The sequence below is a fragment of the Pleurodeles waltl genome, chromosome 9 (genome assembly GCF_031143425.1).
Source record: "Pleurodeles waltl isolate 20211129_DDA chromosome 9, aPleWal1.hap1.20221129, whole genome shotgun sequence".
NCBI lineage: Eukaryota > Metazoa > Chordata > Amphibia > Caudata > Salamandridae > Pleurodeles > Pleurodeles waltl.
The window spans coordinates 912271778-912291994 of NC_090448.1; the positions used below are offsets into that span (position 1 = coordinate 912271778).

General features: G+C 40.5%; 1 protein-coding gene across 10 annotated transcripts in view; it reads left to right on the forward strand.

Annotated features, from left to right (window-relative positions):
* The window catches only part of BDKRB2 (bradykinin receptor B2), a 441339-nt gene extending 421532 nt beyond the window's left edge, over positions 1–19807 (forward strand). For all 10 annotated transcript variants that reach the window (XM_069208264.1, XM_069208265.1, XM_069208259.1 and 7 more), the window contains one exon: positions 17962–19807. In XM_069208264.1, the coding sequence (XP_069064365.1) occupies positions 17962–19108 (1147 nt within the window). In that variant the 3' untranslated portion in view covers positions 19109–19807. The remainder of the gene's footprint in view (positions 1–17961) is intronic.
* Positions 19808–20217: the final 410 nt, after the last annotated feature.

Below are 20217 nucleotides of genomic sequence, written 5' to 3' on the forward strand. Positions count from 1 at the left end.
ATAAGATAGCTGTAAATAACAATTTAGCAATCCCCAACAGAGGAACCAGAGAAGATATTTAGCTGAAAAGAAAAATGCATTTTCAAAGACAGAAAGAAAATAAATTGTACCAGAAAAACCTTGCATCTTGTGCCTGGAATACATTACGGTGAATATTTATTCACCTACGTTGACCCGGAGTTTAGAGAGAAATGAAAACATTATTATTTAGTCAACTGTAAAACCGAATCTCTCGTTTGACTTCATCTAAATATCGCCAATTAACTCAAAATATCAACCTACCATAGTATCATGGTCAAAATATCATAATTGCAAAATATTGTGGATCCAAAATATCAAAGGTAAGTTTACCTTCTTTCACTGTTTTACTGTAATAGCTAAAGTTACAATATTGTTTATTTCAATGTTATTTTACACCTGTATTTTATTTTCATTCTTATAAATCTAGGTTATATTATTTTCTTTATGAGTTAGGTTCATAGGGAGCTTGGGTGGGTAAGTTTTTCTGGTTATATATTAATTCATCTTAATTGATTTATAGGTTAATTATTTTAGACATTTAAAATGTTATTTAATATTTTAATGCTTACTAATTTGCAGAATTATAAATTACTTTTATTTCGGGTTGTTGGGTTTATTGAGGTATTGGGCAGGTAGTGTTGTTGTGAGTATATATGACTTATATTTAAGTGATTATTATGTTAGTGATTAATATGTGAAGTGTTTATTTTTTAACATTTTACATTTTATTTTCATTTTAAGGATTGAGTGGAAATTGGAATTTATTTGGAAATTAATTATTTTAGTTTTAATTGGTGTTAATACCTTTTGAAATAATTGTTTTATCTTTTCTCAAAGAAATGGGAGTTATTTTTAAAGGATTGGGGCTGTGCTCACTTTAGGGTGCAGGGTGCGCCGCTGATCTTCCGCAAGCGTTCACAGCTATTACGGAGCGCATACATGTCTGCTCAAGTCACTGCCTGCATCATATGAGTGAGAGACCATTCTTTAGCATTGGCTTTAAATCACAAGCAGCTAAAACAGTCACTCACTTTCTTAATAGCAGAGCAGAAGGAGGAGCATCTATGGGGGTTGCAACAGGACACAGACTTCGAGCAGGTGCCTCCCACACATGCCGCTTGCTCTCTTAGTGTTGAGGTAGAGTGGCCTGCATGGGCCAACAATTTGAAGTTTGCTATGCTGGTATTAAGCATGAGTTATGTGCAGATGCTTATACCGGTCATGGCTTCTGCTGTCTTCCACTCCTTGGGGTATTTAATTTGGATAAGGATCTGCCTTTTGTTGTCACGCCAAAGGTGGCTGTCCCAGCAATTCTAGCATAAAAATAAACTTTTAATTGTAGGCAGTGCAGCCCATAAAAACTCTTCAGCAGCCATGTTATCCGTCTCCCTTCCCTTTGTCAGTTGTGTGTTTTCATTCTTCCCATTTAAAAGGGAACATATTCCCAAGCTTCTCAATCTAACTGCTTATGGAGATTGCAAGGTCTGCTATATGTGCCTGGCTGCATAGTGAACCTCATTTATCCATGGGCTTTTCCATAACATCTGATTTGTTTTTTGCACATACAGTCCTCATTATGTAATGGTTCATAAAAGGAGCAATTTAGATACACATCTGTCTGCTCTTTGTTCATGCCCCCTGCAGCTCTATCACATATCTGGCACAAAGACAAGCTTTTAATTTGTACACACTGAAGCCAAACACGAAACGTGCCAACAGTCTCCTTTCTGGTTTTGCAACTGTGTTTTTGTGCTCCTCTTTCAGATTGAAGTCAACCTAATTGGTACGGCATGTGGCCTAGTGGCAGGTCACTTTGCAACTGTGGGACAGGAATGAAGTTCCAGCCTCAGTTCACCATTGTATGATTCTGGGAAAATCACTTGGGGCCTTACTGTGAGGACCGCCGCGGCGGTGGAGGTCTGATCATCACATTATGAGGTTGGCGGGCAGACCCGCCAACATACTGCTGTCCCCACCAGGATCAGTGATCCCAACTGGCTGATAAAGGTCCTAGTTGTAATCAGGCAGGGCGGCTGTGAACTCAGTGCCACCCTGCTGATTACAACCTTGTTCTCCGTCAGCCTTTTCATGGCGGTCCGACTGCCATTAAAAGGCTGGCGGAGAACAAGCACACAGGGCCACCGGGGACCCCTACACTGTCCATGCCCAGGGCGTTAGATTTTTTTAATACTTTAAATATTTAATGGCTATTTTAAATTTCTACAAATTTGACAAATATTTTTTTCAGTTTTTTTTAATGTTACTGATCTTTAGGATTTTCATTTTTTAATGTATGCCATAACTCAATTTAAATGGATGTTAATAATATTTGGGTGATGTGAATCTGGACCTCAAAGTATATGCACCTTACCCAATGTTTTTTAGGTTGGAATAAGAATAATAAATTAGACTGTCTCAACCCATGCACGCTCTTTCCATAACATTTGTTGGACCAGAGTTAGAAACGTGACCCCCCCCCCAACACACACACACTTCCAAGGCTCATATTTATGCACTTTCCTAATATTTAATATCCTAGAGTTAGAATAGTCAATCTGCACCCCTCCTAATATAATCACTTTGCACGAGTTTGTTATACAGGAGTTATAATAGTAAATTACCCCATCCCATGTATGAACCTTCACCAATGTTTTTATTGGTGTGGAGTGATCGAGATAGTTCCCACCCCACCTTCTCCCATGTAAGCATTTGTTCCCAATGTTTGCTTAGCTGGAGTTACAAAAGTAAATCTGCCCTCTCTACCTTGTATGCACTTTCCCCCTGTTTTTAAACTGGAGTTAAAAAAGGAACACTGTCTCATCCCTCTGCCTAATTTATGCACTTTACCACGTTTCGTAAACTAAAAATAGACAAGCATTTATTATCCCTACCCCGCAAGTGCACTCTTTTCACAATATTTGTATGACTGGAATAAATATGACACCCCGCACACACACTTGGGTGCTAATTAGGACTTCAGCGGATGGAAAAGGCTATCCGCAGAAGTCCCACGGTCAGGGTAGTGCCGGTGCAGTCCCCTTTCCTCAGCCCCTACTCTGAGTTTCCTGCTGGGTTTCCACCTGTTGGGCCAGCAGGAAACAACCCACAACATTGATGCCTGCTCATAATTGAGCCGGCGGCAATGTTGCGGTGCATAGGGTGCATCAGCACCTGTCACGCCTTTCACTCTAAGCAAAGCAGACAGTGAAAAGCATGATGGGGCTGGTCGGGGGGCCTCTGCACTGCCCATGCCAAGTGCATGGGCAATGCAGGGGCCCCGTGGGGCCTCCTGAACCCCCGTCTCCGCCAGGCTTTACATGGTGGTGATACCGCCATGTAAAAGCTGGCCGGGGTCGTAATCCTCGCAGCACTGCCCTGGCAGATTAGGACCGCTAGCACCACTAGCACCGTCAGCCCCTCCAGTGGAGGAGAAGTTGCGGTGCTGGCAGTTCAACCGTGGTGCAACCACTTAGGTTGTAATTGTGGATGTCGGACCACCACATTGGCGGCGGTCTGACCGCCACCGAGGCTCTGGTGGCCTTAAGACCACCAGGGTCATAATGAGGCCCTCAATGTATGTATTTCCCCAATGTTTTATTTGTTAATTTTTTCTAAATGTTTTAGCGTGGAATTAGGTTACTATTTTCCATTTAATTCTGGAATTTTATGAGGATATTTCATGTAAATATTATATTTATAAAATTATTCCCTTTCTTTATTTCCTTTAACAATTTGTTATTTAGAATGTTATTATGTGAGTTAACATTTAATAACATTACTTTTTTAACAATATTCAGTCCATCCATTTTTTTTGGCGGAATATTTAAATAGTTTTTTATTATTTAATATGATTGTTATATTTTTAATATAGACTTGTATTTGTAAAATAAATGTATTTATTTTATAAGTTATAATTAGATTTTTTATAAATTTAAAATTATAGTGTGTTAATAATATTTTCTTCAAGTTTCCTGTACTTTTAAGAATTACAGTATTTAAAAGTTAACAAATTGTTTTTTATATTTTTGTTATGGGTTTTTGAAAAAATTACCTTTTTAATTAATGGAAAGTTTTTTTTTACCTATAATGGCACTAGTTACAAATAAATACATATTCTTACCAATGCAATGTTGGTATGTTAGTTCTGATTTATGTAGTCAATATTCTTATGATTTACATTATATGTATGTAAAATCGATATTTTGGTTGTCAATATTTTGGAAAAATGTTTTTAAACCACAATATTTTTGTGATCGAAATTTCATTATACAACCAAGCAGGAGCCATAGGCAGAGCGATCTTAGGAGCTCTGTTTCAACACGTGCCCCTGCTATGCTATATTCCACCTGAAGCTTCTTCAACCCTTCATGTCATTCTCACTCTTTAACTGCCCATTGAGTTTGTCTGAGGCCACAGAAAGAGCATTAGATATTACCTCTTTCTTCTCTGCTCCACTTTAGGGAACAGAATAAAGCCCAATAATTCTTCACAGCTTGACTGTAAATTCTTATAGTGGGCCAAACTTCCCCAGTGTGCTGACCAGTTCCTATTATGCACCCGCCAGGCCGGTGGCCCCAGTTACAAAAAGAAGACATTCTGAACATGTTATCGACTGCTGGCCATTGCCTAATATATTGCTGTTCACAATGTCTCATAATGCCCCTGGTCCTCCTGTTAAACACAATTTCTGATCAGTTTACCTAAACAGTGGTTGTTTCTTTCATCATAGTTCTGGTCATTGTACTCAAGTTCCTGATTACAGTACCTGACTGTACATTCTACCAGATACATTGCTACCAAATGCATTGCTGTTAACAAAATAATGCTGTTTCATCTTGGGTCTAAAGGAGGACAATTCTGGGAAAACGTTTTGCAACAGGACACAAACCATTTTAAGTAGATGATACATATGATTTGATTAATAACGGTATTATATGAAATAGAGGCTAATTATAATAGTATTGTTCACTATGAAGTTAGTGGTAATAGTACAGATATGGAAGAGGTCAATAAAGAGCTTTAAATAAACAATTACTGACCAGTGCTGAGTTCCGCACATCTTTAATTTGCGACAGCACCAGCACTTTTCAGTAGCAGTGGTATGCTTTCAACTTTCTGCACTTCTCAGTGATTAAGAGGTACTCTACATAGCTGTCACAAAAACAGATAGGTAGCTGAATGGACAGTTGCCAACAAAATTTACTATAAAGAGACAATCTTCTATAAAGAATATAATATGCATTTGTTTCCACATAGAGAAACGTGCACTGTCAATAGCAAAAGGCACTGGCAGTTATTAAAATAATTCCCTTCCAGATTGGCATGATCGTGCGAAGACCAAGCTAGATGTGATCTTGTTACTACCCATTTGCCACTTTCCAAAGCAATGCAATTCATCTGCAAATAGCGTTAGACACAACATTCTAAGCCCCTACTGTGTATTAGAGGCATCATGCTGAGAGCACACCAGTTGGCTGGTGCAAGTCTGGCCCATGTTCCTAACAAAATAATAGTTTGAAGGATAAGAAATGCCTCTCCAGTGGTGATAATTTAAAATGAGCCCTCGTCAGAACTTCCACAGCAGCCCGGGCATCGGATCTTAGCATACGTTCCTATGGCATTAGACCAGAGGCAGGCGTAGGATGCATAACATCTAGTCTTACAATTCATTTCAAAGGGGAGAAGGGCAGCTTCTCGGCAGACTAGACGATGGGTGCCACAGCCTGGGTTGCCTAAGGTGCCTTATGCCTTAAGTGCACAAAAGAGTCGCTCAAGGTTTCCAAAGGGAAACCACCTTGTGTAGAATAATATTAAAGTTTCTACAAAATTGGTTCACACACTGTGCCAAGCACACAAATCTAGCTATGCGCCTGTTTCAAATAGGGTTTGCACGCACGAAGCAATTTTGACATTTATGTTATAGACACTACTGGGGACATGCAATACCACTTCATTTCTTATCTGCTGCTCAGTTGGATCTGTTACACATTATTTATCACCTGTTTTCAAATGTCTCAAAGGTCACTGCACGTGACATGGAAAAAAGTTTTACAAAACAGTCTGGCAGCGTTGAAAAAGGTAAATGCGTGGCACTACATTATGCCAAACAGTAGCCCAACTGTAAAGAGAAGTTCCCTTCAATATTCATGCACGAGTGGAGATTTATATTCTTCTTATGCAAGAGTGTCAAGCCTCAACCCGCTCATCTTGGAGCCCATAATTCCTGGCTTCAAGAACCCAGATGGTCAAATTAGTATCTGTATACATTAGTGCCAACCAATAATCACCAGCCAGGAAAAACAGCGCTTGCCACCTCACATCAATGAATAACAAGCTCATTGATCTTGAAGTATTCCGTATAATGGATCTCAATAAAAACGTATCATCAACTTGAACTTGAAGGGACATCTCCCTATATGACTATATTTGCCAGTCACCTGGACCTTTACAGGTGCAAAAAAATACTCTTGGTGTCTAAACCCTTCTGTATTTGTACACACATTGTCAGTTCAACTGAGCATCTGCTTATTCTCACAAGTTGTCTATGTATCTGGCCGCTGTGGACAGTGCTCCACTGGTGTTTGATGTTAGTTTCAGAATACCCCAATTAAAAAAAAGAATTGCTATTTTTATTTCAATTACAGCAATTACTTTTTGATGCTAGGCTTATAATAGGCAGTAAATGGTGACAATTATGTGCAAGCCTATATTATTTTAAAGGAGGCACATCTCCCCATACATGTGAAAATTACGAGCTCAAGAGAAATACTCTAGTTTTTATGGTACATTTTCTCTCAACAAGAGAGTCCTGACAGGATCACAGCCGTCACAACAATGCCTTCACTATCCAATATTGGTTTCAACAGCTCATTCCTGGCCATGCCCAGCCACTTTCCAGAACTGACTAATCTAATGTCTACTATTTTGGGGATAGCAGCTGCTTAATAGTCAGAGGCTGCAACTGATTTAAACATATTTAATATCTTCAAGTTTGACGATTTCTCTTGTGCATAGTGCACACTGTCTCCTGGACCAGCAGTGCATTAAATTAAATTACCATCCAGGAAAAGTCCATAATATATGTGTTTCACATAGTTATTGGTCACATTAATGTGAAGAACACATTATCTATATTATCAAAACGAAACCCTTATTAATTGCTTTAGAAGATAGCATTAGAAATAGCTCAACATTTCTCTGCTTAGAGACAAGTGAACTAATGTAGCTAAGCTCAAAGATCTCTGACAAGTATACTCTATAATGCATTGTATGTCTGGAATATTGTGGCCCAGATATGCAAGCGGCCTGTGCCACTGATGCGTCAGTTTTTTTTAAGCATTGGCAGCGCAGCCTGCTGACTCATGTCTACAAGGCCATGCAAAGCCTCTTTGTGTGTCTTTACATGGCCTTGTAGATATCAATCAATCAATCATGGATTTGTACAGTACGGTTAATCACCCATAGAGTCTCAAGGCACTGAATGTAGGCGTGTTGCTCAGTTGAAGACCCAGGTCTTGAGGTCCTTCCTGAACCGCTTTGGTCATGCGGTCCACCTGAGCTTCAGGGGTAGTGTGTTCCATGTCTGGGCTGCTAGGTAGGAGAAGGATCTTCCTCCTGCTGTACTTTTCCAGATCTTTGGGATGGCTGGAAGGGTAGGTAGGAGGAACAGAGATGTCTGTTAACTTGGCTGGTCATGGCTAGAGAAGAGTCCAGGATGATACCCAGGTTGCACACATGGTCAGTGGGCGTGGGGTGTCACCCACAGTGGTGGGCCACCAGGAGTTGTTCCAGGCAGCGACTGCTTTCATCCCATTGTGGAAATTCCTCTTGGTTGAGCAGAGTCCTCAGACAGGGAGAGGATCAGTTAGATGTTGCCGGCGTATGAAGTAAGGCAGCGCAGCGCAAGTTGCTGCTTTGACTTACTTTGCGTCTGTGAGGCGTTTCCATGGGTGTTGCGTGGGTGTTCCCATGCAACACCCATAGATTATGACACATTCCCAGATTTACAAGGTTTTGTAAACCTGTTAATGCATCAGAACCTTAGGCCTCCCCAGGGGTGATGTAGAAGTGACACAACTGGAAGAAATATCCTTATTTCTCCCCGTTTATTCCTCTTTCTATGTGTGCTGCATTCTGCAGCACACAGAAAGAGGAAACCCCCTTTTGGAACTGTTTTTGTGCAGGAAGGGAACCCTTCCTGCACAAAAGCAATAATCCCCATAGTGCCAAGGGTGCCTGCGTTAGTGCATGGCAGCAATTTGTGCGCCAGCACAGGGGAAAAGGAGAGGAATGCGCTGTATCTCGTAGATACCGCGCATTCCTGCCCTTTTGTTTTGATACAGGGCAGTGCAGCAAGAAGGCTTGTGGCACTGCCCTACGCCAAAACATTGTAAATCTGGCCCTGTGTTTTACGAGCATTGGCCTCTGTGAAAAAATATTCTCTCCAAGCTAATTTCTGCACTGCCTGATCAGGACTAGATTTTCCCTTTAAAAATCACTTCCATTAAGTGTTCCAGAACCGGGGCCCCAGATGCCCTCCTTGGGAACTTTGTACCATTCTGCAATTTGAAAATCATGTTAGGTTCTGGAGATTGCTTATACTCAGTTCTGCCTGTTCCGGATTCTTTTTCCATCTTATTCAGTTCTAATATCAATATGCCTTCTGGTGTGCATGCACTTTTTCTTACTAACTCAGTTAATTACTTCCTTGGAGTACCTTGTTTAACTAAGACTAAAACTCATTGAGCACTCCTTAAAGTTGTCTCACTTAACAGGGCTGAGACTTTGTGTGCACAACAGAGTGCATACCTGTGAACATTTAATGTTTGTATATTGAGAATAATTCATAATAGTGACAAATTACCAGATGCAAACCTTTCAAACAAGTACATGATGAAATTCAGCTCTCTAGCACATGCATGAAACTGCTTGGAACTCACATCATGAGACCAACCAAGTTCTGAAAATCACTTGTAAATCTGGCACATTGAAGATTCAGCAGAGGTGTAACCACCAATGATGCAAAAGAAGATGACACAAAACTATCATGTGTTTTAGAACAGAAAACAAACCAGGGCCTCTGAACTTTTACATTTGTCACCACTAGCACAGAATATGTAGAATGAACTATCAACTTTTTTGGGCCCCTGTCATCAGAACAATGCCTTCTAATTATCAAAGATGAACACTTTTGCTACACTGAAATAAAAGTTGCCCCACTCATTGTTGATTGCAGCAGCTAACCATGGCTAATCACATACTATACAATTCTTAAGTTTGACAATGGTCTGTCTGTTATTGAAGCAACAGTTTGTTGAATACATGAGATTTCTGCGTCAGGATGTCAGTGTCTTATGTCGATAAGGAAATTGAATTATTGAAACCTTCACAGTGACAGCAAGATTCAATACGTATTGTTAAAATCCAAATACGACCACTAGACAAGCTTTGTGCGAAACACTGAGTGATAACTTTGCACTCGGCATAGCAGCATTAGTAAATGCGCATCCACAATAATTTTGGAGTGTTAGGATTTTTAAATCTCATCTACCTTCAAAACACCTCCTCACTATGTCACAATACAAGATGAAAAGACATGACAAAGTCAATGTGCCAGGCAGTCTCACCTCAGTGTTGTGATCCAACCCCATAACAAAGAACAGCAGAGTACTCATAATCACCATGATAAAAGAGAGGTCAGAAACCAGATTAGATTACAACATTTAGGACCTTACTTACTAGGTCTGTTAGTAATAGATCTGATCATAATAAATCATGGTTTGACAGGGCATGTAGAGTAGCTAAGCTCTTCTACCCACGTTCCATTCTGCACAAGGCTCTCATTCTTTGAGGCATATTTTTCATTTTAGTGGTCAAGCCTGCCACTTTCTTCCTTTTTTTTGGCTAGAGTTGCAGGTTTGAAAGATGACTGCCTACGGTGTCCCATCCTGTGAAAGTATACATTTCTAAAATGATTTTAGGCAATTCTTATTTCCCACTTGTGTAGCAGTATGATAGCAAGATGCTGGTGTATCACCAATAATGCAGCATTTCACTGAATATTGCTTAGAAATATTGAGGAAACCACATTGCTACCCATGAATTTCATACCCAAAGCAATCATAGGAGCTGTCACTTGTCAATTCTGTATTTGTTTTAAAACAATTGATAATACTACTATAGAGGAAGTACAGTGTGTAATGGTATGCATATTAGCAAATATATTTCTCAAAGTGTACTATTCTTCTCTAGGCGGTACCATTCGCAGGAGAGGTAAATAGCCTTCACATCACTCTCTTTACCAATCAGTAATTATACCACAAAACCTTTACCACATAAATCTTTTTCACCGCAAAGCCTTTACTACACATGTCTTTACCGCCAATATGTCTTTACCATGAAGGTAAGTATATTTAAGGTAGGTGCGTGTGTTTATAAATATAATTTTTTTTTGTGGTTTAGGGGTGGTTAAGGGTATTGATTGGTAACGGTGTTTTTAGGGTTTTGGGTGGGTCAAGTTAAGGGGTGGTAAGGGTGTTTTTAGGATTTTAGGGTGGGTAGGAAGTAAGGGTATAGCGTGGTAAGAGTGTTTTTTAGGGTTTAGAGGTGAGCAGGGGTATAGAGTAGTAAAGTTTATAGGCCTCAGGGTTGGCAGGATATAGGGTGGTAGGGTTCTTTTAAGGTTTAGAGGTAGGTAATGGTTTAGGCTGGTAAGGGTGTTTTTAGGGCTTATGGTGGTAAAGGGTACAGGGTGAAAGGGCTATTTTTAGGGTTTAAGGTTGACAAAGGGTATAGTGTGGTAAGAGTGTTTTTTTAGTGTTTAGGTTCAGGATATAGGGTGGTAGGGTTCTTTTATGGTTTAGGGGTAGGTAATGGTTTAGGGTGGTAAGGGTGTTTTAGGGTGTATATGTGGGTAAGGCTATAGGCTGGTAAGGGTGTTTTAGGGCTTATGGTGGGAAGGGTTTTTTGTAGGGTTTAAGGGTGAATAAGAGTATAGGGTGGTAAGGTTGTTTTCAGAGTTTGGGGTGGGTAGGGGTCAAGGGTGGGAAGGGCGTTTTTAGGATTTAAGGGTGGGTAGGGTGTAGGATGGGTCATTTCAGCCACAACATTCTTAGGACGAATGCTGTTTTCGACATGCAGCTGCTGGTGCCAACCTGCCAGCTTCCCAAAAGAGTTTCCAATCATGCGACAGGCTGACTCCTGACACTGTTCTACATATATGAGTGCTATGGCTAACCTCTTAGATAGGGCAAAGGCAGTGGTACACCCACTATGCTCTCTGTATAGACTTAGGGTTATGAGGGTGCTTATAGGGTTTAGGGTGGGCTGGGTATAGGGTGGTAAAGGTGCTGTTAGGTTTTAGGGGTGGGTAGGGGTATAGTGTGGTAAGGGTGTTTTTAGGGTGTAGGAGTGGGTAAAGGTATAGGATGCTAATGGTGTTTTTAGGGTTTAAGGGTGGTTAAGGCTATAGGGAGGTAAGGGCATTTTTTAGGTTTAGGGTTCAGTATGGGTACAGGGTTGTAAGGGCGTATTTAGTTCTTTGGTTTAGTAAGGGTATAGGGTGGTATGGTTGGTTTTAGGGTTTAGGGATTGGTAAGAGTATAAAATGGTAAGGGTGCTCTAGGTTTAGGGGTGAGTAAGGGTATAGGGTGGTAAAGGTAGTTTTAGGGTGGGTAAGGGGAAAGGGTGGTAAGGGTGTTTTAGGGTTCGAGTGTGGATAGGGCATAGGGTGGTAAGATTGATTTTAGAGGTTAGGAGAAGGTAGGGCATGGAGTGGTAAGGGTGCTTTTAGTTTTTAGGGTGACCAAGGTTATAGGATGGTGGGGGTGTTTTTAAGGTTAGGGGGGCTTAGGGGTATAGGGAGGTATGAGGGTCAAGGCATGAATAGTATAGGCATATTCATGGTAATGGCACGCATGTTAAAAGCTTTGTGTTGTAAAGGCACTGCATAGTAAAGGATGCATGGTAAAGACGCCTTCTAAAGGCATGCATTTTAATGTCATACAACCTCAGGGGAACACTAAATTCCATGACTGTCTTGGGACGTTATGTGAGGAAATCTGCCTCTGATTGAGTAGCTTAGACATTTCATCTCGCTTCGCAGGCACTTTGCCCTTTACTGTACTTATAGCCCTCGTCCTTGTAGTCTGTGTGGGAAGTCCATATGTGACAAATAGATTCCCAGTATTTGTCTCTGCCATCTGTCACATGTGCTGTCTCAGTTCTATAAATACATGCACTAGTTATAATTGTCTTAGATGATCTACAGTCAAATTTTGTATATTGTTGTGCAATGTATATCCCACTTTCACTGGCCATGTGGACCCTGGAAGACTTAGTGGACCCATTCTAAATGAAATAAATACGTGTGGTAACTCCCCATTAAAACATAATGCATGCTCCTGATAACGTATGGGGATCTCCTGATTCTCCTATGGTTTATATAATGCAGGTGGACATGCTCACTTTTATGTGACAGTGTTCAGTAGCAACCTCAACTGGTGCAAACATTACCAATGAGTACAATATTTCAATATCATAAGCTGGACTTGCTGTGGCTAGTTGCACTAGTTCATACCCTGTAGTGGACAGCCCATACAACATCAAGTAATTAGTTATTGGACTTCTACAATGCACCCGTATTTCTAGGTCCCAGGTACCATTATAACAGATTCAGAATGTGATTTGAAGCTCAGGAAAGAGAGTTATAGATGTATCCTTTAAACAGTCGAAGGCTAGGGAATCCCTTCAGCGGAATAAGGAGTTCTCATCTAATCTGAAGGTGGAATAACCAATATTACAATGGAAGTCTCCATATTAGTAATAATCGGAAAGTACTTAAGTGTGGCCTTGAGGTGGGCTATTAGGTGCTATGTTATTTTAGATTATCAGGATCTTCCCATTAGCGTGGCCCAGTTAGATCTACTTTAGCCCAGTTATAAGCACGTTTGTACAAATTTATCAGCTCCACCATGAAGAACAGGCCAGTTAGGGCCACACGTCTCTCTTAACTTAGCTGGAGAAAAGACATGTTAGGCAGATAACACAACCTGCTAGAGACTTATTTACTGTTGTGAGTTCTGGCAAGTGTTTGCCTTATGTGTGAAAACTCAAACCCAAGTAATCCACACTGTTATTTGTAAGGCTGTATTTTATGCAGTTTTGGTGAGTATCCAATGATATCATCCAGACAGTTTTAGGAAACATCAACCTAGTAATTCATGATGCCAGGTGGGAGGAACAAGAGAATTCACTTACTTATTCATGTTAAAAAATAAAACAAGTATGTCTTTTCCAAGGCATCCACAATCATACTTTCAGAATGTAGAATAAATGTAAGGCACATTGTTTCACAATAATAATCATAAATGACTCAATTAATGCACACAGAAACTGATTTATACTGTATAAGCCCTCAATGGGCACATAAGCAAGTGCCCAACATGTGGGACTCCTAAAAAACACATAAGGCAATATATATAACAGTTGCACTTCCACAGTGAGTAAGGGAGAGCGTGCATGCTGTTCACATACTGGCCATTTCGAGGGTAGTCTATCCTCCATTTTGTAGGCCCTGATATTAAGTCTCAGCTGTCATGGCTGCAATAAGGATTGGATTAAAATATACTTACTGCCGCATTTCGTTGTGTGCGCCATATTTTGAAAGCGCTGACAGAGACTTTATACAAGGCTTTTGAATGTGATTAGTGAATCGTGTTTGTCTGAAAAGTGTACAAAATTAATTTTGTTTTTGTGCACGTTTTATGTTTAGAACACATCGACGTACTTTGCAAAAAGGGAATTGAAATATAAGTGCAGTGATGTACGTGTGTGTCTGCTAATTCAAGTGTGCATAAGATGGTGCAATTGTTTGGAAATTAGAGGTAACATGCTGGCACAAATTTTAAATTAGTCTCACTCAGTTTGCACGATCACTTTTTACAAAAAGGTGGGCGAGACAGCAGAAACCAGAGCATGTCATCAGTATCTAAAAATAGTGCATATGGTCATTCAAACAACATAAAAAAAGCCATGTGTTTACCTCCTTGCTTCTTGCTTTCATTAGGTACACTGCAGCACTGGGCTCATCAACATTAGAGAGCAAAGCAAAAGTGGATATGCTGAGGACCAGTAGGCACTGTTAAAAGGAAACTGTATTTATAAAGCACTGTTTAATAGCCGAGGGTATCCGGGTGTTGACAAAAATATCTAATGTACTCAATCCCTCATGCCAAACATCTCAACAGTAAATCTGTATCAAGGCAGGTGGGAGTAGTGATGGCACGCAGTAGCATTAAATGATATAAGACATATTGCCCCGTGCATGTACACGCCAGCCAAATATGTTTTAAGGCATGGGCAAAGTGGGCTTTGGCCCAGGGCCCCCAGGATTTCAGGGGGCCCCTTGATAGAGCCAGTGGCTTAACAAAACTTGAGGGAGCCTGCTGCAAACTACATAGAGGGGCCCCTCTCTGGGCTTAGAGCTCTCAGGCTAGGGCAGTGTGCTGAGGTGGCCCCCTGGAGCTAATGGGCCCCTTGCCCCTCGGGAGCTGCGAGGGCCTTTGTTACACCGCTGGATAAAGCCAGCTCTGTTCTACAGAGAGGCTTGCCCTGATTAACTTGAATAATTCTTAAACAGCTCTGTTAAAAATACCGTTGTGGCCAAAAATGGCATGAAAAAGCTGAAATTGGATCATGAATTAAAAGCTGTTCTGAACAGGGGCCCCCTAAATACATTTGGCCCAGGGCCCCCAACATCTTTAAATGTCCCTAACAACAGCAACAGCCTTTGAACAAGTGAATGATGCATATTTTCTTTTCACTCTGCATGAGAGGAATGTTGGGGTACTTTAGAACACCTCCACATAAAAAACTAATAATATATGCCATCTTCATAAGGAATATGAGTGTTGTCATGCTAACACAAAGGATGCCTGCAAACAACACTATTGCAAATGAAATGTGCATGATCCCTGAAGCAGGGCACCTCAGGAGCACTATTAAATAACACGTACATGGTACATCACCAGTAAGTCTATATACACCAACAAAAACCCCAGCATTGATGACGGATGCATGTTTTTATTTTATGTCTTGGCCGGCATGAAGCACATGGTCAGTTGTAGCATTCTCCGAACGTATACACATGCCCTCCCTCTAACAGTTAATTTCCGCACAAGCCAAACCATGCACAATAAAGTAGCTCTGGCCAAAAAATTGGCTGCATGAGATCTTTTTACATAGGAGGCACTGAAACTTGTTGGCTCTATTAAAAACAGCAGTTGGTACCTAGAAACAAAAGACATATCAATAATAAAGACATTTACAGATAGGTATACCTGTCCTTATGGATCAACAAGCGGTCATCAGTTAGATCAGCATGGGCATTGGGGCATGAAGGGCAATGGTTCAGAATCGGGGACTCTAAGCTCACAGGACCATTAGAAGGAAGAATCTAGGATATGCAGCAAAAGCGCTACAAGTTCTAAACATCGAGCGCAAGAGTGAGTACCAGCATTTACGCATGGAACACAAGTATAGAATAAGGAATACAATCTCTCTCTCTGCATGCGAAGAATGGGGATCTCTGGAGAATCTCCTGAGTGAAACTCTTAGTGCAGTGCGGTGCGGTTAAGTTAAAGTTATCCCACGTTGTCACTGGTCAAAGAATCAGGCGATAGCCATTAGTCCAATAAAATTCATATTTCAAACCTCAAATGTAACTAGACATTCTTTCACACATTAATGATTGGCTCTTCTTTACGCACATCACTTGACTCGTCAAGAAGCAACATTTCCATCCTTCCGTCCTTCCATCAGTGCATCCAATGTTAGTTCCTGGGAACATAGCCTTCACACACTAAACTTTACTTTGTATCTACATCTACTATATGATTTTCTAACAAACAGTTCTTGAGAGGCAAGGAGTAAACATTTTGCTAAAGCATAGTTTGACCAGTCTTCAGTTAGAGAAATATATCTTTATTATTCAGTAAGTGTGAGAGCATATTTTATTCTGACATTGCATGTTTTATATAAACAGCTGTGCAATACTAAGGCCTAGACCTCGGTTACTTTGAGGCCTACAGTTAATTTAAGCAAATACATAGCATTTAATCGTAAGTATAACCCATTACTGCACTTTACATTATTATATGTTCTGAATATACATTAATAAGCTGTTTAGGACACATTTTCATAATAGATGGCGGCTATTCTAGTGGCCACATTTTTCGAGTTGCACATTATTATTTTTTTTAACTCATTTTCTATGCAAATACAAATTACAAAATACATGAACATTTATCATTAAAATGTCAGCGTTCACAATTCCAACATGTAAAGCTAAAGAGGGGATAAAGGCAGGACAAAACAATGCTTTGATTAAAAGGGTGGGATCCACGATATCCCTACATCTATTGGAACTAGGCACAGAGCGCAAATGTGAGCAAATAACATCCTCATTATTCTGGTAATTTTTAGGAATGTGGTAAAACTGAATACATCTGATGACTTTCATTTAACCTCAGTTTCTGTGACTGCATGCTTTAAACCTTAAAATGTGTCATGTTTTTGAAAGGATTTAATGGAAAAGATGTGGAAACAATACAGAACCATTAATGTCCACTAGCAACTTGAAGAAAATGTCTACACAAGATGGTATTATGTGTACTGAAGGAATTTACTTTTTCAGTGTTCACAAGTCTTTAATAATCTCACAGTTAAAAAAATAGGCACCCACAACTGCTGCATGTTGTCACAATAAGGAAAACAATGAATAGTGTATATCTACAAAATGTGGAATACCAGTTTGTTAAATGTTATAGTTATATTACTAGAGACATAGGGCCTCCTTACAACTTTGGCGGTCGGATTGAGCTGACTGCCAAAGTTGTGGGGTGGAGGATGGTGTCATATCGACAACGTCAACACCCCCCTACCCCCAGTCGTGTTAAGATTTTTCCTCTAGGCTGACCGGTGGAAACATCATATTACGGTGTTTCCGCACATCAGACCAGCAGAAAGAGAGCCACAGCATTGGCCTCTGCTCCCTTAAGGGAGCTAAGCCCAATGCTGTGGCACACCAGCACCCTTGCAATGCTCACTCTCTGCAGTGCAGACAGTGCACATTCTGAAGGTGCTGGCTGGGCGGGCCCTTGCACTGCCCATGCCATGGGCAGTTCAGGGGCCATCCTGTTGCTCCCAGCATTGGCTCTCCGTCATCCTTTTCATGGCGGGGAGCCCGCCATGAAAAGGGTGGTGAAAAGTAGGCTCATGATTAGCACGGCAGTGTTGAACTCTGCACTTCCGTGGCTGACCACGACTCTGACTGCCACCACCCCATCGGGAACCATGTTCCTGTGAGTGGCGGCGTCCCCTGGTGGTCCAACTGCCAGGGGTTTGCCACGGTCGTAATATGGCAGTCAGACCGCCAGAGTGCGACGGTATGACTGCCACTGTGAGTCTGGTGGTCTTAAGACTGCCAGACTCGTAATGAGGCCCATAGTTTGTTTTTGAGAGTTTTGCATTCCCATTCTGCTATAACTAGAGTTGACACGTGTGTACATACTCTACATAGGATAGATGGTACATCTCCCACATTTTGGCGGATGTCAAGCACCTGCCAAACTCTAAATAACCCGCATAATGTTGTGAAATATCTAAATGGTCGTTGTGAATACAGCAGATTACAACATGAGAGGAGTATTGAAAATCCTTATAGCTAGAATTATATAGTCCAGGACTTAACCCATACAAACAACTGCTTTATTTATGCAGCAACCAATTCATGTATCAAAACTCATACACCTATAACGTTGTGCTAAACAAAACAGTACCTTGTCCCTGCTTAATGTTGGTATAATGAATTTGGCTCATTTATTCCATGAATACATGGACTTTTTTAGGCGTGGATTAATGATCTGATTTTATATTTTACAGCACTATTTTGGACATTGATGAAACAGAAGACACAAGAGCAATGGACAGCACTCTCAATTTCTCCTCAGCATCCGTGTATAATTTATCTGTATTACCCAGCAACTCCACAGAGTGTCGCACCTTCGAATCCTGGGATTGGTTATTTACTTATCAGCCCATTTTCCTCTGGTTCATATTTGTCTTGGGGCTAATTGAGAATCTTTTCGTTCTTGGAGTTTTTTGCCTTCACAAGGCTCGATGCACAGTAGCTGAGGTCTATTTTGGAAATCTTGCAGCGGCTGACCTTCTTTTAATTTCAGGCCTTCCATTTTGGGCCATTTTTATCACAAACCAGTTTTCCTGGCCCTTTGGCCAATTCCTTTGTCAGGCCGTTAATACAGTAATTTACGTGAACTTGAATGCCAGCATTTATTTCTTGATGATGGTTAGCATTGACCGCTATTTGGCCCTGGTGAAGACCATGTCAATAGGACGAATGAGGAGACCTTTTTGCGCCAAATTGAACTGTCTGGTCATCTGGGTGTTTGCTTTCCTTCTAAGCCTGCCTACAATGATTTACCGAAAGGAAATATATGTTGCTGAATTAAACACTACGGCATGCATCCTTGTGTACCCATCCACCGACTGGCGCATTGCATCACATATGATGTTGAATATCCCTGGGTTTTTACTGCCCCTGACCATCATAGCCTTTTGCACTTTCCAAATAATCAAAGTCTTACAGAATAATGCAATGCAAAAATTCAAGGAAATTCAGACAGAACGCAAAGCCTCGACGCTGATGCTCGTTGTCCTTCTCATGTTCATCATCTGCTGGTTTCCTTTCCAAATAGTGACATTTCTGGATACCCTGTTCATATATAAAGTTATATCTGGTTGCACCACTGATAATATAATTTCGATCGCCACCCAAATATCAACATATTTCGCATACAGTAACAGTTGTCTGAACCCACTGCTCTACGTCATTGTGGGAAATCATTTTCGAAAGAAGTCAAGAGAGGTGTACGAACAATGGTTTTCAAGGGGACATAGGAGGAAATCAGTGTCAGCAACTCTTCCGACTGATTTTTTTTCTTTGGAAAACCTAAGAACTTCCATTTCCATTGCACGGCCAAAAAATAGAATTATTTTCGAGAATGCGTAGACTTTGCAAAGAGGGCATTGCATAGCCTTGTCTTGTTCGTTGCCCAATTTGTGTGTATTTATGTGAGCTTCCATTGTAACTTCCAAACTATGGTGCCATCGCTCGAGAACTTTGAAAAAGTAAATTTCACAGATGTAAACTGTTTAGCCTTCATTCAACCTACCATCTTTCCAAGGCAAATTTAGTGAGGACCAGTTACACTCAAATGAACATATCACCTTGAGAAAAAAATTACAATGTTAGTGCTTGTGGGTATCAAATGTACAGTATGCCTGAATGTTCCTATACATGGCATACCTGAGACGCAAGTACAAGTTCACGTGTAATCATAGCAGCACCATACTTTTGCTTTCAATAAATATGTAATAAAATGCATGTAATTGTTAATATTTATAAAACACTTAATCCCACAAATGTGCAAACACTGCGGGGAAGTGGTTACACACAGGAAGAAGTACGAGAATGGAATGTGTAAAGCCATGTGCACTGTAAAAAGCTAGCTTAGAGGCACGGTGGGGTGTAAAGCATGTCTGTTTCGTTACGTCGGTGTATTTCACGTACAAATATGGGGTCTTATCGTCCAGACCATTATGGACAGGTGACAGGAGCCCTAATTGTGCAGATGACTTGGGGTTCCCTGCTGGAGTGTTTCTGTAACATACCACAAGATTCTGTTTTAAATAAAAGTCGAAAAAAGTTGTTTCGTTTTGTGAAAACTTTAAAAGGTCAATTTTGTGAAAGTTACTAATAAGGGAATGTTTAACAAAAAGTGTTCTTGAGCAACATCGACACGTTCTAATGTGTCAATATTTTTTAAAACATCATAACTTGCAAGTCACATAAATTCAGAACAATGCCGAATATTTTGGTAAAAATTGTGCTGCTCTTCGTCTTTATAATGCCAGTTTTAAAAGTGGACATTGATTACTTACATTCTGCTGATTCTTATAGTCATGGGGATGGGGGGATCTGGTTCCTCATTGATTTTCAAATTATAATCTCTGATTATTGGTTTTGGAAACCAGACACTTTGATCACAAGTAATTGTTATGTACTCTGAGTAATACATAAAACTGTGAGCTCTCCAAAAGTACCTTGTTAGGTTCAAA